Genomic DNA, 23,935 nt, shown 5'->3' on the forward strand with positions numbered 1-23,935 from the left:
GAGTGGGAACCCTGTATCCCGTGAAGCCCCCCCCCCCCCCCCCCCCCCGAAATGAACACAGCAGCCGCTCCAATAATTTCCATGGGAACTCTCATAGAAATGAATGGAGTGGCTGCTCACATGCTCAACCAGCCACATATTTAATTTTGGGGGGCTCCAAGGGGTACAGGGTTTCCATTGTCATCATCAGAAGAGTTCCCAGCTGTAGAAGCCTGACCGTATGGGTGGGAGATATAAACGACATGATGGCGCTGGCTGGGGGACATGATGATGGTGACAATGGCATAGGGCTAATGGCGCTGGCTGGGGGACATGGATGATGGCCATGTAATTTGTATACATACAGAAGAAAATAATATATCGTGATATATCGTTATATCGCACATGCTCCAAATTATATCGCGATATAGAGGCCATATCGCCCAGCCCTACCTGAACGATCTAATAGTTATACCCCATCTACAGGATAGGGGATAACATTATATAATCGGAACACCCCTTAAAGCCCTATGGCATTTTACATTTACAATTTGTAGTATCAGGAATGCTGTGATACTGGAATGGCAGGAGGTTGTCACATGCAGCAATAAGCTGTTATATCAATTAATGAGGCAATGACATGCAGTACTGCAAACAAGGGCATAACTAATGAACTACATCAACAGGGGACAGATAATGGAGTCATACAAGACATTCTGCAGAAGGGAGAGCCGACATGGAAGAGCCAGGCAGCAGAAGACCCCCACCATTCCCCCCTCGGAAAGGAAGAACATTCCTCATCAGAGTGGGCCCCCTCAGATAACTTGTAGCCAAGTCAAATGACTTCAAATACAACCCCCTTCTGCCTTGGCTGTAATACAAATCCTCTCTCCATGCATCTGCGTGCTCATGAGCTTGTGATGGGCTTGTGCCTATACACATCAGCCAATCAGAAAAGACAGAGCTGGAGAGATCAGCAGCTGAACTGATGATAAGCCTGGGGGATGTGCCTCAGACTACCTCATACCCCCTTGTAGGCACTGTAGCTAAAGTCTAGGTAAAGATCACAGCTCTACCGTAACGGAGGCATCAATTTTTGAAACCCATGACCAGACTGGGGGTTGTCTCAGTTCATCAAATGGCATTTACCATGCACAAAAAGTTAATACAAGGCATTTCCTAATGTATTGTGATTTTCCATATTTCCTCCTTTGCTGGCTAGATTCATTTTCCCATCACATTATACACGGCTCGTTTCCAGGGGTTACGACCACCCTGCAATCCAGCAGCGGTGGACGTGCTTGCACACCATAGGAAAAAGCACTGTCCTATCCATACTCCCACGGTCCCGGCCACCAAAGAGGTTGGCGCCTATTCCTATAGTTTGCACGCATGACCACCGTTGCTGAATTGCACGGCGGTCATAACCCCTGGAAACGAGCAGTGTAATATTTGATAGAAAAATGAATCCAGCCAGCAAAGGAGGCAATATGGACAATCACAATACATTAGTAAGTGCCTTGTAATAACTTTCTCTACATGATAAATGCTATCTACAGAAGTGAGACAACCTCCAAGTATGAACGCCATCTTTAATCATGTATGAGAATGTGCTTTCTATAAATCAAAACAAAAAAAGGCACTGTTTCGGTGTCAGCGGAATAGGGACCAGTGGTCCCTTTGGTGTATGCATCAGGAGCACAAGCCAAACGTACGCCAAAAACTGCAGTGTGAACATAGCCAAAGATGACTTACAATAAAATACAATACTTAAGAGGAAATGTGTCACCAAAAATGTTATCTGCCAGTTAATCCCAGATATTAGCACATCTCCTTTTTATCTAATCTGTTTTTATTTTCTGATTGCAGATTTTTTAATTCTATTTGCTGAACATGAGCTGTTCTTAACAGCATTTATACAGCATAAAAAAAAAAAGAATTTGCTTTACGGCAGCCCCATGGGCCATAGACACGATGGTCAGGAGGGGACATGCTCTGTGACCTGTGCAGGGGTCATTGTACAGGGAAGGAATAGATAAGCTTTGACAATCACCTATTGTGAATGGTGGATCCAGTCTTATCTATACACAGAGGTGGTATCATTACAGGCAGGATTAGAATGACAGAAAAGCAGGTAACTGCAGTAAAGCGATCTGAACAGACTAAGAAGTGGTGCCTATCATTAGGCTTAATGGTCAGTGCGAAAACTGCAGGATTTTATGGTTTTTGTTTAAATATAGATATTGTTAAACATAAAAACGTGATTTAAACAATAGGTCTTTTTCTGATGACACATTCCCTTTAGCACCTGCAGATTTTTACTGTGTTACAGCAATTGTGTAGATGTCGTCTTACCTTTCAAACGCCGGCCAGGACATGTCTTCGCTGAGCTCTGAGCCATCACTGCTCCCTTAAAGGAAAAAAAAGATCAAAAAGTCAACATAGAAGTCGGAGGAGCTGGAACACATTAAGAGGTAGGATAAATTATCTGAGTGCACGTCCTGATCGTGAAAAACGTTCCAAGATCCCTACATAAAACTACTCAAAGGTCTGCTGTTAACCCTTAAAGGGCACATACTGTCTTGTTTCTCTGCTTCAGGCTCATATACGAGACCACTGTTAAAGAGGAGCAAATACAGGGAGCAGTACTGCAGCGCGTAGCCTACTGTTCACGAGCCTAGCCTTCTATTTCGTCCTTTTTTTTATTATTACATGTACATATAATAAAATTGCTTTAATTCTATAAAACTCACTGGATTACTGGTTGCTAGACTGAAGGAAATTCACTGTATAGACACATGTAATTATACACGCGAGACACACATGGGGCTATGAATAAGGATCTGAAAAGCTTAAAAGGGTTTTCCAGAATATTTTAACTGATGACCTATCCTCGGTATCTGATCAGTGGGGGACTGACACCCGGGACCCCTGCCGATTAGCTGTTTGAGAAAGGACCGATGTTTGGTGAGCACGAAGAAGGCTGTGATACTACTGCAAGTGTCAGTGCCTTCTCAAACAACTGATGAGCGGGGGTCCCTGGTGTCAGACCCCCACAAATCAGACACTGATGACATTGGTTAAATAAATCCCAGAAAAAGGGGGTTATCCCATGATTAATGCAAAAAAAAAAGAAAGAAAATCAGACATCTAGTACATGACAACATCTTGCTAAGAAAGCTAGAACCAGCCCTGTACCTCACATGGATCCAGAGATCTCCCCATTCATTGCACCTATTGCTCTGCTAGATTTATATCAAGCTGGCTGCTCATGGGAGTGTCCTCACAAGGGGCGTGTCTTTCTTCTATAGCTCTCTCCCTATCACAGCTCAGGAGGCAGGTGAGGGATGAAACTGAGCATGTGCGGACTTCTCAGTGAGCAGGACAAAGAAATAAGAAAAAAACAGCAGGTGGCGCTCTACAGATACATTTTATTAAACAACTCAGCGCCTATATTAAATGTTTAATCACCTGCAACTAAAAAATTATTCAGATCCAGGTGCTGGTTTGAAAACTGTAGAATATTTTTCATGGGACAACCCCTTTAAGCGGAGGTGCTTGGGTTCTCAGTTTAGATTTTGACATTTGTACTGAATAAACTTTAGGTATCATACAGGTTCTACACTGCTGCAGCGCCACTTTTCTGCCCCCCCCCCTTCCCAATACTTTGATCATCGCTGTAAAGAACCTGCTCTAATACATTGAAAACCGTACTCGTGTTACCTACGGTCATTTTTTTCTGTAAAAAGAATGTAGATCCATGTAATTCTAAACCTCTTTATCACGCTGCTCCCTTATTTCTGGAATGGTGTGAAGACCAAACAGACTTTCTACAGATAAGGCTGGAATTTCAGATTACCTTCATATTCTCCAGTAATTAACTAGAATAAACTGAAAATATTTGGACAGATTACTCCATGTCACAGGCCTCAGCAGTCTCTGGAAAATTCTAAATTAGGGGAAGGGGGGGGGGGGGCATTCCTTTTTGCGGATAGGTCCCACAGATCCACTCACTGCTTCATCACTGCAAACTACATTATGGCGGCGTGCTGCTGTGTGAGACTGTTCTCTCCTGCGCTGAGGCAGCCACATCTCTCTACCCACTCACCCGTCCTCCCTTTCTACCTGCTGCTGCTAAGTTGGCTCCGCTCAGTCAATGCAGCCTGCTGTGAAGGCGGATGCAGCTGGACAATAAATCACTACAGAGAAGAGTCTTTAGGTTGGAAGCCTGCACGTAAAGAAAGAGTAAGGCCTCATGCACATGGTCGCGTCCGCAAACCACGGATCCACAAAATACAGATACTTTCCATGTGCAATCTGCATGTTTCTTACTCCCATCACTAGAAATTACCATATTGCGGACAAGAATAGGACATGTTCTGTACGATAACATTCATTTGTCGTCCGTTTTTTTTTTTCTTCTGCGGACCCATAGAAATGAATGAATGTGACCTGCAAAAAATGGGGATCAGACATGGATGCAATATAAGGTCATGTGCAGGAGCATCAAAAGAAGTAAATCTATTCAGCCTTGAGAAGAGGCGTCTTAGGGTCCATTCACACGTCCGTATGTGTTTTGCAGATCCGCAAAATACGGACACCGGCAATGTGCGCTCTGCATTTTGCAGACCGCACATCGCCGGCACTCTCAGAGAAAATGCCTTTTCTTGTCCGCAAATGGTTTTGAAAACAGGCTTAGATGGATTGTCAGAATTAAACATTTAAGGGGTTATTAAATATTGCAAATACAATCTTCCCCCCCCCCCCCCCTTCCCAAACAATGCCCGGGCCCCTCCTATAGACTATACTTACCCGATCCCCTGCAAGGCCACCGCTGCATCTCCCTAATGCGCGGATCAAAACATCCGGCGATGGGGGGAGTAGTCAATAGCAGGCCGCAATGGTGACCAGCTGGGTGACGCTAGGGAGCCTTGTTTTTGAGATGGGAGTGGGACCCAGAAGCTATAGGACAACTCCTTTATTACCAAAAAAAATTATAATAAAAAAAAATTATTCTGTGTCCTGTGAATGGTCACCGAAGGTATTGAGCTTGTAGCTCGTCCAGATACTTACACTTACCTATGGATATCCCACTAGAAAGTGTGGAGCTTTCTGCCTGCCCTCTCGATTGTGTATGTGGCTCCATTACACTGTCATCTAAAAGGTGGCGTGGCCCGGCATTTGGGAATGTTGCACTTTTGAACTCGGCTGTGTTCATTTTATGGATAAAGCTAAACATGAAAACAAGTCACGGAAAAATAAAATCTCATTAATAACGATGACGGTAGGCAGTGAATTCAGATGTGTGGATAATGGAGTTGTCTGGTCACAGCAGAATGGTGGAGAATAATAGAAGTAGTAATACTTATCTTACCAATTCCCCTCCGCTCCGACTCTCCAGCCAGTCTCTGTACTTTCTGGATATGTGATACAGCAGCCAATCACTGGCCGCAGCAGTGACCCATTAGGGTGGCTGCAGCATCACATGTCTGTGTCAAGAGGGACCAGGAAGCACAAACAGACTGGCGGAACCCATAGAGGCGTCAAAACGGAAGCAGGGGGTGGTCAGTAATGGTATTTTATATTTTTATCACTTTACACCACTCTGAGATTTTTTTTAAACATTTTTCATTAAACGGAGTCGACTGGACAACCCTTTGGGATGAAACCGTTTAGTAGCGACATGTGCCACACCATGCGCCAGGACACTGCATTGTAGGAGCCTGGAAATACTTACTTGTAACCCAAACTGTGGCATTTGCGGTGACCATGTGGGATGAGATTTCGAGGAGAAGGTGGCGTCGGGGGCAGCAGCACTCCTTCCGCAGGAATGCTTTTCCGAGAACTTTGAGGGGAAGCTCCAACTTCAGACCCTAGGAGAACAATAATGTTACTAATGTAGTAAGCAGGATCATCAATTAAAGCGGAGTCCAGGCCTTTTTAAACTCAAGGCCATCAATAGCTGATTGGTGGGGGTCTGACACCCGTGCCAATCAGCTGGTCTGCGTAGCATCGTTGATGGAAGTCAGCACCAGAGTTACACAGCACCATTGACATTGTAGCATTGGGAGCTCCCTACTACTGAAGTCAATGGGAGAGCACTGTAGTAGAGAGCTTCGGCTGCTACAACGTTGATGGTGCTGTCAACGGAGCTACACAGACCAGCTGATCGGCCGGGGTGTGGGGTGTCGGACCCCCGCTGATCAGGTAGTGATGGCCTATCCTGAGGATAGGCTACCACTTAAAAAACCCTGGACTCCCCTTTAATAAAGAACTAATTCATATCTTTTCAATGCTGCATTGAAGAGTTCTAAAGAAAACCCTGGAATACAAGTAAACCGGGCTGTAGACACAGGATAACGTCAACCCGGACAAAATCAACTGCTAGGAGTTTACTTCGTGTCCCACTGTCAAATGTTACATCTTATTTAAAGATCAGAAGCCATTCAATGCGACTACCATGGAATAGAGAGGGGGTATGTTCTCCCAGCATGCATGCACAGCTAAAGCAAGAATATATATATGCAGAATCATATTTATACTAAATATAATGTAAAAAGGTCTATGCTGAATGCAACTCACTTTATATATCTAGGTATGTCAACCTTATGTGCTGGTATCTCAGCAGGCAACATAGCAGCCCCGCCATTAAATAAATTCAACCTAATGGCAAAATTTTTATCACTGAACCGAGAACATAAAATAGTTCAGCACGATTTACAGATCTGATAGCTGGAAGACTCCAGAGGAATATCAAGAGGAGGAAACCAATAAATAACTTGATGGGTCTCACTTTCTGAGCCTACCTTCACTAAAGAGTCTTATTTGGGAATTAACATGACAGGAAAGGGACTGGGCATACATGGGGAGCACCAAAGGATGGTCAACTGGAGTGGTGGTGTATTTAACAGATAAGTAACAAAAAAAGCAAAGGTTACTTAACATTTGATGTAGTTAGTTTCATTTGCAAAACTCTTGGACAACCCCTTTAAGCAAAGAGAGGATTAAAAACATCTGACCTCCACTGGTTGGCTATTGTTGGACAGTTTTGCTTTGTGAGATCTTTGCAGGAGATACTATTCAGAATATTATATATATATATATATATATATATATATATATATATATATATATATATATATATATATATCTATCTATCTATCTCCAGGTTTTTGTAGCAATAAAATAAATAAAAAATACCCAAAGCCATCTAACCAACGCTGAGATTACAATTTGCTAAAATTATAAATGCTTTTTACGGACTATAAGACGCACTTTTCCGTCCCAATAGGGGTTTGGGAGTGTAGAAGAAAATGGTAGTGCATCTTAGGCCGAATGCACACAGCCATGGTCCGCGGTATGCCGGGCTGGATTCCTGTTCAGAGCAGGAGCGCACGGCGTCATTGGTTGCTATGACGCCGTGCGCTTCATGCCGCCGCTGCACTATGGTAATACACTATACGAGTGTTTTACTGTACAGCAGCGGCAGCATGAAGCGCACGGCATCATAGCAACCAATGACGCCGTGCGCTCCTGCTCTGAACAGGAATCCAGCCCGGCATACCACGGACCGCTCTCTGCCGCAAAACACGGCCGTGTGCATTCGGCCTTATAGTGTGAATGCTAATGACCGCTTCCATTATGGAAGCAGTCATTAGTATGCAGGAGGCCCGGTGTGTGGTAAGTGAAGGGCTGTACTCCCTGGCTTTCTCCTGGGTTCAGCTCTGCACTGGGAGACGATGGAGCTTAGGGGTCTGATCTGAGGTCCGATGGAGCTTAGGGGTCTGATCTGAGGTCCGATGGAGCTTAGGGGTCTGATCTGAGGTCCGATGGAGCTTAGGGGTCTGATCTGAGGTCCGATGGAGCTTAGGGGTCTGATCTGAGGTCCGATGGAGCTTAGGGGTCTGATCTGAGGTCCGATGGAGCTTAGGGGTCTGATCTGAGGTCCGATGGAGCTTAGGGGTCTGATCTGAGGTCCGATGGAGCTTAGGGGTCTGATCTGAGGTCCGATGGAGCTTAGGGGTCTGATCTGAGGTCCGATGGAGCTTAGGGGTCTGATCTGAGGTCCGATGGAGCTTAGGGGTCTGATCTGAGGTCCGATGGAGCTTAGGGGTCTGATCTGAGGTCCGATGGAGCTTAGGGGTCTGATCTGAGGTCCCATGGAGCTTAGGGGTCTGATCTGAGGTCCCATGAAAAAGATTTTTTTTTTTCTTATTTCCTCCTCTATATCCTAGGTGTGTCTTATAGTCTGTAATATGTGGTAATTTAACAAAATAAATAAAAAAAAAAATAATAATAGGAAGACATACCTACTAAATCCTCCCGAGATGCTGTAGTACGGGGTGTGCTGGTCCCAGGCTCAATTTTCAAAGATAACCTACAAAATAGGTGATCACATAGCATAAGGTGGAAGGTGAGACAGACAAATACATTGAACCAACACCCATATGTCCTATCCACTCTGCACTTCTGGAAAGTTTACATTCCCAGTCCTGGGGAGCCTAGAAATGTAAACTGTGAACAGAGCTGAGGAGCTCACAGGAATCACAAGAGGATATTCCTGAAAAATACATCTGGAGCATAGTTTACAGATGATAAAAAGCTAATTATATGGACAGAAAACAGAATTCATAAATAACAAAATTTCAAAGACACCGAGCTGCAGAAAACAACGGAAACATATGTAGAGCGCGGCTGTGTTATACATCGTGCATCATTCATGTATACGGTGGTAAGAGCAAAACAAACGGAGACGCAACGTTACTGGTAACGAGTCATTTCACATCCATAATATTTAGACACTGCACAAGTGTGCACCCATTGTATACCTGATATACGTCAAAACAAAAAACCATGTGGGGAGGAGGGTAACATACCGCTAGGGAGAGGCAAGGACTACAGGGTATGCGCAATCTCAACATTTTATTATTCATTTTCTAAGCTATGGAAAAAATCTGTTTCTGTTTCTATGTCTTTGGATGCTTCATTCGCATAAAACTTCATTAGAATACTGTACGGAGCGAGCGCTCCGTACAGTATTAGAATGTATTGGTTCTGATGAGCCAAACGTATTACTTCGCGAAGTCTCGCCTTCTACGCAATCACACATAGGCGAAGCAGAGGTGCAGAAGGGCAATTTAAGAAGTTGAGAGGCTAGACTGAAATAACTGGTTTGTGCCACATGATTTTGGCATTTCTTTTCACCTTTGCACTTGCCCGTTTTGTGCGCCCCCACACACCTTCAATAGATATCTCTCCCAACGCCCCCGTATACATGCATGCTCAGCTCGCCTGAACGTGGCAGTTTTGTCAATGGAGAGAAATGAAAAGAGAAGGATCAGGTGTTGAAGTACAGCATGCCTGATCCTTCTCTCCTCCATCACCACCTGTCAGGGGGAAGAGTTATACTGTCAGCCAGTCCCACGGGTACGGCCGACAACAGTTTAATGTGTACTGGGGCTCTCCTGTCACCTGGCTGGGTTTCGGTGCAGGAGATCTGTGCCGTGTTTGCTGCAGATATTACAGACCTAAGAGCAGATTTTCTGGATGTTAGTGTGGCCTAGAGCCTTCTGGTGAATATAAAGCCTCCATTTATGTATTCCCTCGGATAATGCTCCAGACTCTTCTCACCTCAACCAATTGTTTAATAAGTACGAAAAGTGGGCGTAAGAAGAGCAGAAGAGACGTGCGCTGAATAGGAAGAGACAGTCTGCTGGCTAGAGACCTCACAACTGAGTACACATTACCTAAAGGGGCTTTCAAGAAGCATATCCTAAAACCAGATTCTTATTTAAAGGGATCAGCACGAGATGTTCCTGCTCACTTACCATCCATTTGTGAACAAATGTGAAAAAGTATTCATTACACCAAAAAAGAGAAGGTGAGAGATGAAAGAGGAGCAGGGCATTCTTAGAAGGACACTTCCACATTGTGCAGTACTGGAAATGATCCAACATGGCAGCATGCAGGGATAGAACATGAAGCACAATGCCAGGAGGATCGCCGTCAGCCAAGCTCACTGACAGCTGTCTGCTGATCCCCTCCACCACTAACATGTACAAAGCGAGTCAAAGGTCTCAGGACATCCTTTTATTTCGATTGCCACAAAATATGCCCTTGAACCTTGATGGCAGCTTTGAAAATGGCGGCCATGTTCTGGACATTACTTGATGGGATATTCAAATATTTCATTTTCCCTTTCGTTTCTGAAATAAAAGGGTGTCCTGACTTTTGACTTGCCCTATACATTTAAAGCATAGAGGACAAGTGTTTGACTGGCAGGGACCAACTGGCAAGGCCCCGGCGATCATGAGAATGCTTCCCCATTTGCAGGGAGAGTCGGTCATGCATGCACGCTGCTGCTCTATGGGGCTGCTGGAGATAGAGTTGAATGAAGTGGCGGACAAGCAATCATTTCTGCCGCTCCTTTCAAATACGGAGCACGGCGCTGTTCTAGTGATCAGGCCGGACCTCTGCCGATTAGACACTTATCCCCTTATCCGGTGGGTAGGGGATAAGTTGTCTTAAAGAGGTTGTCTGGGCTTTTACAATTTATGGAACCAATACTAAAGAATATATGGATCAAGGTTTTCACAAACCGTAACTCCACCACTGAATATACATTCAAATAATCATCATCATTTTTATTAAATATTTCAAAATTACAAAAATCTGGCTTCACATAATTAAGAACATTTAAAATCTCATGGGCTTCAGGTGTATGGTAGTTTTAATTCATCTATATAAAGTGCAAGTGCAAAAATATATATCCAAGGGTAGTATAATCAGTGCATGTATAAGGTGTTACTCTGACCACAGTATAGCGAGATCACAGTACCAGTATTACTGACACTTAGACCTACACGGACCCAACATAACACCATGCTATACCTAACCACCATGTAAAGTTAGCATAATACACAGCATACTGACCCAAATGTGAACCACAACACCACCAGACCGTACCCCGACGTGCGTTTCGTCGTCAGCTTTTTCAAGGGGTTATAACATCTATTAGATAGATATATGTAGCCATAAGAATAGGCGGAGTCACATACATTGAACCAATGGAAACTGACCGAACTAAAAGTGGGCTGAGTGACATAAGCATTCTCCCCTGTATTAGATCAAACATTGTGCACCGCTGTGTATATGGCGCGCGACTTGCCGCGCACTGCCGGTGCGTGCGCGGTCACAGCAATGACGTGAGACGGCCGGTCATCAATATCAGATCAGTGGGGGTTCGACACCCTCGCCGATCAGCTGTATGAGGAGACTGTGCCGTCCCCCTTCTCTCTTCCTGTCTATGACAAAACAGTGGTGAACTGGAAGAGAGAAGGGAGACTGCACGTGCACACCGCACGCGCCGCCTCCTCATACAGCTGATCGTGGGGGTGCCATTCAAACCACTGAGAAAGGATTCGCTTATATAGTACCTCTTCGGGAACGACCAATTATCGGCCGATATTAAAGATTTTGCACATTATCGGTATCAGCATCTAACCTTGCCGATAATGTGTATAAAGCGAATACTAGCGAGCGCTTATGGAAGCGCTCACTAGTATGCATCGGGTGCCGGGAAGAAGCGCAGCAAGCGCTTCTGATACTCGCCCTCCCTGGTCTTCTTTGATGGGGCCCTCGCTGCACTGTCCTGACCCCGTACAGCGTCAGGACGTAGTGCGCGCACTGGGACCTGACGCTGCATGCTGTCAGGTGACAGTGCAGCGCAGGCCGGAGAACACAGGGGAGCGAGACGCCGGACCCAGGATGAAGAGGAGCCGCGGAACAGGAGAGGTGAGGATTTTATTTCATCTGAGGTCTGATAGGGGTTAAAGTCTGATCTGAGGTCTGATAGGGATTAAATAAAGTCTGATCTGAGGTCTGATAGGGGTTAATAAAGTCAGTGAGAAGGGGGGGATGGTGTGGAAATTGGCATTTGGCACTAGTATATTATAAATGTAAATTATAAATTGACTACCAACTAAGGGCTTTATTAATTTATAATTTACCGTACATTTATAATATACTATTGCTAAATGCAAATTTCCACCACCTCAGTGACTACCAACTAATATTATATATATTATAATATATAAAATATCGGTATAAATCAGCTATGGGCCTAAAAGTTCACAGATTATCGGTATCTGCTCTAAAAAAAATAAAAATCTATATCGGTCGATCCCTAGTACCGCTTATCCAGAAGAAAACTATGCAATGGCCAAGTACAAATTTAAGCTGCCTGATCCTCCCCCAACCCCCCCCCCCCCCCCCCCCTCGTTGGGCATGATCTGCCATCAAATGTCTCATGTACTTTCCCCACAGGGACCTAAAGGCTAGCCCCGTACTTTTCTGCTGTGCTCGTCACTGTGCTATACTCTACCCAACCTCTGCAGCATGTGCTATTCACTAACATTTGATGCACCCAATCTCCCCTATTTGCACTACGTTCCCCTTCATAGAGAACAATTACATTTTTGTTTGCCACCATCTGTTTACAATTGCTTTACAAATCAGAAAGCTCTGCTGCTTTCTGTCATATAAGACAGGGGATGGCCTCACGGGTCCTGTGTGTAGGAGACCGACTGCTGATAGAGAATGGAAGGCTTCCATCTGAACAATGAACAATGCAGCAGATCTGACGGGAGAGCCGGGTAACACTACTGGAACACATCCCAGGCACGGCTCAATGACTGACCAGGGACCCGTCTCATCATGGACACAAAGACAGACAATGAACAAATAAAAATCCACCGTCATTTACACAAGGACCGGCTTATACCCAAATGTGTATAGACATGGCTTACATGGCCCGATGGAGCAAGCGATTTTCGGGAAGGAAGCGTGCCTTCCTGAAAACCGCTTGCTCGTCAGTGGAGGAGAAAGCTGCATTTACACAGTATGGGGAGGAGTGATCGCTGATGCCATCCCTCGTCCTCCTACTCTGTTTGGACAGCACCATCTGCTGCTGGCAAATTATTTAAGTGTCCACACAAAATATTCTATTACCTGATGATTAAGCTTTTAGCTCGTTAATCAGGTTATCGGCGGCACCTTTACACTGGCAGATTATCGCCAATGAGTGTTTGTTCGCTCGTAAAGGTCCTTTATACATCCTTAAAAGGGGTATTCCAGTTAGAAAGGGTTATTCCCATCTATTGGATAGGTGGGGTCCTACTGCGGAGGTCCCCCCAGATTACAAGAACAGGGGTCCTATATCCCGTGGAGCCCCCCCTGAGATGGACGGAGCAGCTGGTCAGAAATGTGCACTTCTGCTCCATTTATTTCTATGGGAGTGTCGGCGGCATCGTATATTGACGTTATTTCCTGTGCCAAAATTGCTCCGCAATCTTGTGTCCAATGAAAAATGCCACAAGTATTTCCATATGAGACATATAGGGGTACAGTACGGCAGTGTCCTGTAGGGGGTGCTGCAGGTGTGCAAGTCACACCATTGTCCAAAATCTCCAATGAACTCAACTCTCTGCACATTTCCATGAAGTTGTCACTTTCACTTGTACAACTTTGCCTTATAATGGGGTTTTCACCACTGGTCATCAGGGCACGCTAGTCAAGGGTTGCAAAGACCATCTGTCAGCAGATTTGTACCTATGACACTGGATGACCTGTTACATGTGCACTTGGCAGCTGAAGACATCTGTGTTTTTCCCTTGTTCATATGTGTCCGCATTGCTGAGAAAAATGAAGTTTTGATATATGCAAATGAGCCTCTAGGAGCAACGGGGGCGTTACCATTACACCTAGAGGCTCTGCTCTCTCTGCAATGGCCACATCCCTTCCGCTTTGATTGACAGGGCCAGGCAGTGAAAACATTATCACACCAGCCTGGCCCCCGTCAAAGTGCAGAGGGTGCGGCAGTTGCAAAGAGAGCAGATCCTCTAGGTGTAACGGCAACGCCCTCGTTGCTCCTAGAGGCTCATTTGCATATATTAAAACATCATCTACCACAACAAAGCGGGCACATATAAACATGGGGCCAGCACAGATGCCTTCAGCTGCCAAGTGCACATGTAACAGGTCATCCGGTTTCATAGGTACAAAACTGCTGACAGATGCTCTTTCAAGCCTGGAAGTAGTTCTACTGGACTCTGACATTTACAACATTGTTAATATTACACAAGACACCCCAAGAAAACACAAAGGTGCCCGTCTTGTAAGCCCGCGTCAGACAAAGCATCTGTATTCAGCGGCAGGAAAGGGGCTCGTGTGGCTGCACTTCTGAAAGCCCCTTAGTGTCTAGCAGTGCTATAAGCCTGGCCGTCATCCATGTCTGCAGAGTACAAGGAAAGAACCTTTAACTACTCCGCTGGGAATCCATATTTTATGGCCAGACTTCTACGTGATTAATCATTATCATTAAAGGGCGACTAACAGGGTTCTTGTTAAAGAAATAAAGAGACGCTAATACTCACAAAAGTACACCATTAGATCTGGAAATACAAGATACTATAGTGGTGTGATGGTTGGCGGGAAATATTCTGTATTTAAATGGACACTGTGGTTAAAGAGGACCGATTGCCTCTCCTGACAGGTCTGCCTTACTAGTTACTTGCATTCCCCGTAAAACAACAACTGTCATCATTTCTTATATATCTGAATGATCTGTCAGCAGTCGGCGTTACCAGTTGGGTGGGGGGTTGGAGGGTCTCTGCAAAGTATGACACTGGCCACACACCCTCAACTATTAACACCTAGATGAATCTATTGCAGACTGTAGAAATGTCATTCCAGTAGGAATAATAAAGGAATGGCGCATCCTAGAGTCATAAGAATCGGTGATCCAGAACTGTTATTACATGGAGGATGCAAGTAGTTACTAAGACAGACCTGTCAGGAGAGGGGACAGGTCCTCTTTAAAGGGGGTTTTCAAAGATCTTTTTACCGACTACCTATCCTCAGGATAGGTCATCAGTATCTGATGGGTGGGGGTCCGACACCACCTGGGACCCGTGTGACATCACATTCATCAGTCACATGGAATGGCGAAGCTCAACCTCCATAAATGTTAATGGGGCTGAGGTGAGATACCAAGCACAACCACTATACAATGGACGGCGCTGTGCTTGGTGAGCTGAGAGAAGGCCGCTGCGCTACTGCAAGAACCAGTACCTTCTTAAACAGCTGATCATCTGTGGGGGTCCCAGGTGTCGGACCCCCACTGATCTGACACTGATGATCTATCCTGAGGATAAGTCATCAGTTAAAATATCTTGGGAAAACCTTTTAAGTCATTGCCAAAAATACATATTTGCAGACCAATACAAGTAGGAGGCTTGTGTAATGAGAAGGAAAATCTACTGCTCATTCTGTAGCAAGCAAATCGCCTCCATATAGAAAAGTGTAGCCGACCACGCTTCTCCACATAAATGAAAAAGGGGTATACGGGGGTATATTAGCTAGACAGGTGACAAGAAGACATCCTCTTGGCAATAGTAACATAATAGAACCCTAAGGATACATTTGGCTTATGCACTGGGTGTTTTCCTGATATATACACTGAACGAGGGGCTAGACTGTCATGTGCATGATGCTCAAAGACCACTATAGTTTAAAGTGTTGTTTTTTGTAATGTATAGGGGCAATTTTGAAATATACTTTTCTATTAGAAAAATAGCTCTAAAGTGGCCCATTTTGAGCCTTAGCAACGCTCCTCTGTCTTCTGCTTAGATAACACAGTCAGTGCTAGCAGGTCTCCACTGTTATGTAAACAGAAGACAGAGGAGCGTTGTTAAGGCTCAAAATGGGCCACTTTAGAGCTATTTTTCTAATACAAATGTACGATTTCAGTAATTATAGTACATTACAAAAATGGTCAGTATCACTGCCCCTACACATTACAAAAAAAAAAAAAAAAAGGACTGTTACACTTTAACCCCTTAAGGACGCAGGGCGTATCGGTACGCCCTATTTCCCGAGTCCTTAAGGACTCAGGGCGTACCGGTACGTCCTAACTTGAAATCAGTATTCCGGCGCCCGAGGGGTTAAACGGAACGGGATTTCGGCTGAAATCCTTCAGCCGGCATCCTGTGACAACGCCAGGGGGGGTCATGTGACCCCCCCGTGTCGGCGATCGCAGCAAACCGCAGGTCAATTCAGACCTGCGGTTTGCTGCGCTTTTTGCAGTTTCTGATGCCCGCGGTCCCTGACCGCGGGGATCAGAAACTTTTGAGTGCCTATAATCTATATTTTTCACCCCCCCCCCTGCACCCCTGCACGATTTTATGCCGGCGGGTGGTGCGGGGGGGGGTGTCGCATGCGGTGGGGGCGTTGCGGGAGGCGGGCGGTGCGGCAGGCGGGATCGCGATCCCCCGCCCGCCTCCCCATGAACGATCGTTGGCTTCTAGTGGTTATACCAGGGTGCCAGCACATTGCTGGCACCCTGGTATAAACGGCTGACATCTGTGCAGATGTCAGCCGTTTAACCCTTTCCATACCGCGGTCCGTACGGACCGCTGTATGGAAAAAGTTAACTGTCGTCGGTCAGGGAGCTCCCTCCCTCTCCATCGGGGGGCTGCTGTGCCTTTGCAGCCCCCCGATGGAGAGGGAGAGAGCTCCCAGAGAGCCCCCCTCAGCCCCGTGCTTACCCTTCCCCGTCTGCGAAGTTCTGAGCAGACGGGGAGGGTTCCCATGGCAACAGGACGCCTGCTCAGGCGTCCTGCTGTCCATGGTGCTGAACAGATCTGTGCTAAAAGCACAGATCTGTTCAGTGTAAGTAAAATACAGTACAGAACAATATATATTGTTCTGTACTGTATTATACAGACATCAGACCCACTGGATCTTCCAGAACCAAGTGGGTCTGGGTCAAAAAAAAAGTGAAAAAAAGTGAAAAAAGTTAAGATAAAAAAAAAACATTCATCACTGAATAAAAATTAAAAAAATTAAATACACTACACATATTAGGTATCGCCGCGTCCGTAACGACCTGATCTATAAAACGGTCATGTTACTTTCCCCGCACGGTGAACGCCATAAAAATAAAAAAATAAAAACTATGAGAAAATTAAAATTTTGCCCACCTTACTTCCCAAAAAAGGTAATAAAAGTGATCAAAAAAGTCATATGTACGCCAAAATAGTACCAATCAAACCGTCATCTCATCCCGCAAAAATCATACCCTACCCAAGATAATCGCCCAAAAACTGAAAAAACTATGGCTCTCAGACTAAAGAAACACTAAAACATGATTTTTTTTGTTTCAAAAATGAAATCATTGTGTAAAACTTACATAAATAAAAATAAAGTATACATATTAGGTATCGCCGCGTCCGTATCAACCGGCTCTATAAGAATATCACATGATCTAACCCCTCAGGTGACCACCGTAAAAAATAAAAAATAAAAACGGTGTAAAAAAAGCCATTTTTTGTCATCTTACGTCACAAAAAGTGTAATAACAAGCGATCAAAAAGTCATATGCACCCCAAAATAGTGCCAATTAAACCGTCATCTCATCCCGCAAAAAATGAGACCCTACTCAAGATAATCGCCCAAAAACTGAAAAAACTATGGCTCTTAGACTATGGAGACACTAAAACTTTTTTTGGTTTTAAAAAGGAAGTTATTGTATAAAACTTATATAAATAAAAAAAATTGTATACATATTAGTTATCACCGCGTCCGTGACAACCTGCTCTATAAAATTACCACATGATCTAACCTGTCAGATGAATGTTGTAAATAACAAAAAAAAAAAAAAAAGTGCCAAAAAAGCTATTTCTTGTTACCTTGCCGCACAAAAAGTGTAATATAGAGCAACCAAAAATCATATGTACCCTAAACTAGTACCAACAAAGCTGCCACCTTATTCCGTACTTTCTAAAATGGGGTCACTTTTTTGGAGTTTCCACTCTAGGGGTGCATCAGGGGGGCTTCAAATGGGACATGGTGTCAAAAAAACCAGTCCAGCAAAACCTGCCTTCCAAAAACCGTATGGCATTCCTTTCCTTCTGCGCCCTGCCGTGTGCCCGTACAGCGGTTTACGAACACATATTAGGTGTTTCTGTAAACTACAGAATCAGGGCCATAAATAATGAGTTTTGTTTGGCTGTTAACCCTTGCTTTGTTACTGGAAAAAAAATATTAAAATGGAAAATCTGCCAAAAAAGTGAAATTTTGAAATTGTATCTCTATTTTCCATTAAATCTTGTGCAACACCTAAAGGGTTAACAAAGTTTGTAAAATCAGTTTTGAATACCTTGAGGGTGTAGTTTCTTAGATGGGGTCACTTTTATGGAGTTTCTACTCTAGGGGTGCATCAGGGGGGGCTTCAAATGGGACATGGTGTCAAAAAAACAGTCCAGCAAAATCTGGCTTCCAAAAACCAAACGGCGCACCTTTCACTCTACGCCCCGCTGTGTGGCCGTACAGTAGTTTACGGCCACATATGGGGTGTTTCTGTAAACGGCAGAGTCAGGGCAATAAAGATACAGTCTTGTTTGGCTGTTAACCCTTGCTTTGTTAGTGGAAAAAATGGGTTAAAATGGAAAATTAGGCAAAAAAATGAAATTCTCAAATTTCATCCCCATTTGCCAATAACTCTTGTGCAACACCTAAAGGGTTAACAAAGTTTGTAAAATCAGTTTTGAATACCTTGAGGGGTGTAGTTTCTTAGATGGGATCACTTTTATGGAGTTTCTACTCTAGGGGTGCATCAGGGGGCTTCAAATGGGACATGGTGTCAAAAAAACAGTCCAGCAAAATCAGCCCTCCAAAAACCAAACGGCGCACCTTTCCCTCTACGCCCTACTGTGTGCCCGTACAGTAGTTTACGGCCACATATGGGGTGTTTCTGTAAACGGCAGAGTCAGGGCAATAAAGATACAGTCTTGTTTAGCTGTTAACCCTTGCTTTGTTAGTGGAAAAAATGGGTTAAAATGGAAAATTAGGCAAAAAAATGAAATTCTCAAATTTCATCCCCATTTGCCAATAACTCTTGTGCAATACCTAAAGGGTTAACGAAGCTTGTAAAATCAGTTTTGAATACCTTGAGGGGTGTAGTTTATAGAATGGGGTCATTTTTGGGCGGTTTCTATTATGTATGCCTCGCAAAGTGACTTCAGACCTGTAGTGGTCCCTAAAAATTTGTTTTTTGTAAATTTCTGAAAAATTTCAAGATTTGCTTCTAAACTTCTAAGCCTTATAACATCCCCAAAAAATAAAATATCAATCCCAAAATGCTACAAACATGAAGTAGACATATGGGGAATGTAAAGTCATCAAAATTTTTGGGGGTATTACTATGTATTACAGAAGTAGAGAAACTGAAACTTTGAAATTTTGCAAATTTTTCAAAATTTTTGGTAAATATGGTATTTTTTTATGCAAAAAAATTTACTTTTTTGACCCAATTTTAGCAGTGTCATGAAGTACAATATGTGACGAAAAAACAATCTCAGAACGGCCTGGATAAGTCAAAGCGTTTTAAAGTTATCAGCACTTAAAGTGACACTGGTCAGATTTGCAAAAAATGGCCAAGTCCTTAAGGTGAAATAGGGCTGAGTCCTTAAGGGGTTAAATTCACTGGGTCTTTCATCCATCATATTGATAATAAAAATTAGGTACAAACCCCTTTGGAAAATAAGAACAAACAGAATGTGCTATAATAATATAATATATCACAACTATACAGCCCTATTACAGAATACTGAAACCTAAAAAAATAAAAAATATATAAGAATAAAATACAATGGCCCAGATCTACTCGTGTCTGCGCCTAAAATCTGTCTAAAAAGTTGCAAAATTTGGCACAGCTAGGGTTTCTACATTTTTTCTGACATGCTCAAAATGGGACAGGGCTTATAAGAAAGGGGTGTGGTTTCACACAAAAGGGGTGTGGCCTAAGATGTGCTTTTTGCTCCAAAAATGCACCACAATTCTGGCACAAAATTTGGTCTCTAAGTAATCGAAGTAGTTGATATAGAGCTAGAGAAAAGGGTCTAACCCTGCGCACCAGATTCATCATCCAGCCGGAGCCCCTGTGCTAAATCTGCTGCAGGTGTAGACAGCCAGCTTGATGTGGCAGACTATTCTGGGTAAAGAAGCGTTCCCTTCAAGCAATCGCCTGCTCGCTAGCGGAGGAGACTGCTGCTATTACATGCAGCGATCTCCTCCGCAGCATGGGGAGGAGTGATCGCTATGCCATCGCTCGTCCCCATGCTGTCCAGTGGTTTGCCGGAGGCAGATTGTGATTACACAGCACGATCTGCCGCCTGCATACGATCATTTTTTAACATGTCAAAAGATTTGGATTGCCCGATGATTAAGCTTTTGCTTGTTTCGTCGGGCAATCTGCGGCAGTATTACACTGCCAGATTATCACAAACGCTCGTTAGTGATCATCTGCCGAGAGATAGGGCAGTGTAATACAGGCTCTAGTGATCATGCCTATTAAAGCCTGTTAAAAACAGCAAAAGAAGCAATAAGCACAAGCACGAGACAGGTTGCATTGCAGACTTACTTATAATTATCGTCCTCTACAAATTTCTGAAGCTCCTCGATGTACCGCACGGAGTTCAGGTATTTCTGGACATGCGACAACAAAGGGATGTCTGCAAGGAAACAAAGACCGTTCAGTTATCCGGCGGAGCCATCAGCTAGGACACGTGGGCTATACCAAGCACTGTCCAGAATGCTCAATCTACAGTTGTACCTGCACTTGCTTTCGTTTCCAGTGGCAGAGTACAGGTTCGGCTCAGCAATTAGCGGCAATGGTGCAGTTACCGCGTCTCATCTGTATGTGTAATAGCATCCCCATCTCTAATAAAATGCATGTAAACACCCACGTCTATGACCATACACTTTGCACACAGAGTAGGAGGACCATGAGAGTATCTATAGTACTTTTCTCTAGAAATATGGGATGCGCCCCCTGGGGATCACATACCAGGACTGGGAACCTAATTAAAAGGGGTTGTGCAGGGGATTTATATTGATGACCTAGCCTGAGGATAGGTCATCAATATCCGATCAGCCGGGTTACATGCGCTTCAGAGATGACGGGCAGTGTAATGAAGTAGCCCTTGTATTAAGGCCTCTTTCACACGTTGCCGTATTGCGGACCGCATTTGTGGATCCGCAATACACGGGTGCCGCTCCGTGGGCATTCTGCATCACGGATGCGGACTCATTAACTTTAATGGGTCCGCAAATCCGGAGATGCAGAATGGTGCAGAACGGAAGAACGGAATAGAACCACTACGAAGTGCTTCCGTGGGGTTTCGTCCCGTACTTCCGTTCCGCAAAAAGATAGAACATGTCCTATCTTTTTTAGGAACGGCCGGATCGCGGACCCATTCAAGTGAATGGGTCCGCGATCCGCTGCGGCTGCCCCACGGACTGTGCTCGTGCATTGCGGCCCGCAGCACGACCATGGGGCGCCCGTGTGAAAGGGGCCTAAGTGTCTCTTTCTATTCAAATAGCTGATTGGCGGTGGTGCCAGGTGTCGGACCCCAGCTGATCAGATATTGATGACTTATCCTGAAGATGGTAAACTCCAGTTTGTGCGATATAGTAGATTTAATTTAATCAGAAGTGCGGTAAATCATACATGTGTGACGCTTCGGCCACAATCCGGCCTTCATCAGACTGCACCTACCAATACTACGCCCATCATCTGAGCAGTTCCTATAGCGGAACCAGTCTGATGAAGGCCGGATTGTGGCCGAAACGTCACACATGTATATGATTTACCGCACTTCTGATTAAATGAAATCTACTATATATCGCACAAACTGGAGTTTAATTTCTTCTTGATATAACAGTGTGGGAACCCGACCTCCAGTAGCGTACCTACAAGAGAGTGCCACAAGCTTTTCTCATCAATACACTTATCCTGAAGATGGGTAATCAATATAAAACCACTGCACAACCCCTTTAATATCAATGAGTTACTGTAATGCCACACGTATACTACGGGTAAGGCTACTTTCACACTCGCGTTTTGGGCCGATCTGTCATGGATTTGCAAAAATGGATCAGTTTCAATAATATAACTGCATGCATCCGTCATAAACTCCATTGTGCCAGATTGTGTCAGAGAAAACTGATCCGTCCCCATTGACGGATCCTGCAAGCAGCGTTTTGGTGTCCGCATCCAGAGCGGAATGGAGGCTGAACGGAGGCAAACTGATGCATTCTGAGCGGATCCTTCTCCATTCAGAATGCATTAGGGCAAAACTGATCCGTTTTGAACAGTTTGTGAGATCCCTGAAACGGATCTCACAAACGGAATTCAAAACGCCAGTGTGAAAGTAGCCTAAGATCATATTAAACTACCGGTTCTGGTCCGTTTATTTAGCTTCACAGGCTGGAGCAATCAATAGAGGGTTAGATAAGCAATTGCTTGAACTAGTTTTGATTAATTTTCCCATAATGTTAATAGGCTAAAAAAGTCAAAATCCGAGCCGATAGGATAGTGAAGCAAGAGTCCGGAGAGGGGAGCGCTACGTCCTCGTGCCTCACCATATTCACAGGACTGCTGCAGGTCGGAGATGATCCTCAGGATGTTATTCATGAGATTGGATCTTTGTTCGTTCTCCAATATGCTGCCAGTGGAAGGATACGCAGAATCTATGTAGGTGAGGTCTGAGAGGTAAATACCTGTGAAGACATCAGAGGGGGAGGATTTTAATGATGGACTCTCAGAAACACAAGGCATTCATGCAAAACCTTTGTTATGGTAAGTGTATACCCTTTTCTTTTTTACGCACGGCTCTATGTACAACTTAAATCAAGGTCGGGCAAATATAACCACGTACATCCGCAAATTTATGTATCGCATTGTTCATGATGGTTTTTTAATTTTTTTTTATTGATTTTTTTCGAAAATGGATTTAGTAACAGTAAACAGTGGAAAACATGAATATTCTGTACACTGTGCCAAATGACTTGACTTTATGGTGCATGTAACCATTTTACTGTGAAACTATTATCCCTTTTTCCAATAAGAAATCATAGCAATTTTAAAAAAATCTACGGGTCACCCAAATTTTAAACAACCTCAAACAATTATCTCAAATCCTTAGTAACTGAAATCATTTCTACGTACGTCAGGCAGAGAGTTTTTCTGTGCTGAGATCATTATGAATTGCCTGCAGAATTTACAAAAGAGGCTGAAGAGAATAAAATACAAAAATGTAAAGTATTATAGACGGACAATTAACCAGTAAAAAAATAAATGTAAAGTGATATCACCCCGTGTGCTGGAATGTGGTGTCATATAGGACTAATTCCCTGGAAATTTGCATGGGGACTTCCAGCAAAGCATTTGCTTCCACATATTAACAGTCTATATGTGAATATTCTATGTAAAAAAAAAAAAAAAAAATTTAAAGGGAATCTGTCACCGGGATTTTGTGTATAGAGCCGAGGACATGGGTTGCTAGATGGTCGCTAGCACATCCGCAATACCCAGTCCCCATCGCTCTGTGTGCTTTTATTGTGTAAAAAAACCGATTTGATGTGTCCTGTCCCTGACTCATCTAACATACAGGACTCATCTCAGGTTAATTTGCATATGTATCAAATCAGTTTTTTTACACAATAAAAGCACACAGAGCTATGGGGACTGGATATTGCGGATGTGCTAGCGGCCATCTAGAAACCCATGTCCTCAGCTCTATACACAAAATCCCGGTGACAGGTTCCCTTTAAGTCACCCCATGTAACCTACTTCCTGTCCTAGCTCTTTAAAGGGGTTGTCTCATCTCGGACATCGCTAGGATATGCCATCAATGTCAGAGGTGTGGGTCCCTCCTATCTCCAGAGTGGACCCCTGAGGCAAAGGAGAATGTACCATGCAAGCACGGCCACTCCCTCTATATTCACCACTTTGGGCGTTCCGGAGACGGCCATGCCAGCGCTCAGCTATTTCCGGCAGTCCCATAGCAGTGAACGGAAAGGCGGGCGTGCATGCACGGTGTGCTCTCCATTCACT

At 44.2% G+C, this 23,935-nt stretch overlaps 1 protein-coding gene across 6 annotated transcripts in view; it reads right to left on the reverse strand.

Moving 5' to 3' along the window:
• Positions 1–23,935, reverse strand: part of RALGPS2 (Ral GEF with PH domain and SH3 binding motif 2) — a 158,956-nt gene that overhangs the window by 18,118 nt on the left and 116,903 nt on the right. For 3 of the 6 annotated variants that reach the window (XM_040406558.1, XM_040406563.1, XM_040406560.1), the window contains exons 9-14: positions 22,462–22,599; positions 20,459–20,549; positions 8,289–8,356; positions 5,717–5,852; positions 5,053–5,210; positions 2,335–2,389 (exon numbers count right to left, since the gene is read on the reverse strand). In XM_040406558.1, coding sequence (XP_040262492.1) covers positions 2,335–2,389; positions 5,053–5,210; positions 5,717–5,852; positions 8,289–8,356; positions 20,459–20,549; positions 22,462–22,599 — 646 coding nt within the window. The remainder of the gene's footprint in view (positions 1–2,334; positions 2,390–5,052; positions 5,211–5,716; positions 5,853–8,288; positions 8,357–20,458; positions 20,550–22,461; positions 22,600–23,935) is intronic. The other 3 variants (XM_040406564.1, XM_040406561.1, XM_040406562.1) reach the window with 1 other exon arrangement.

Source organism: Bufo bufo, chromosome 9, assembly GCF_905171765.1.
Source record: "Bufo bufo chromosome 9, aBufBuf1.1, whole genome shotgun sequence".
Lineage (NCBI taxonomy): Eukaryota > Metazoa > Chordata > Amphibia > Anura > Bufonidae > Bufo > Bufo bufo.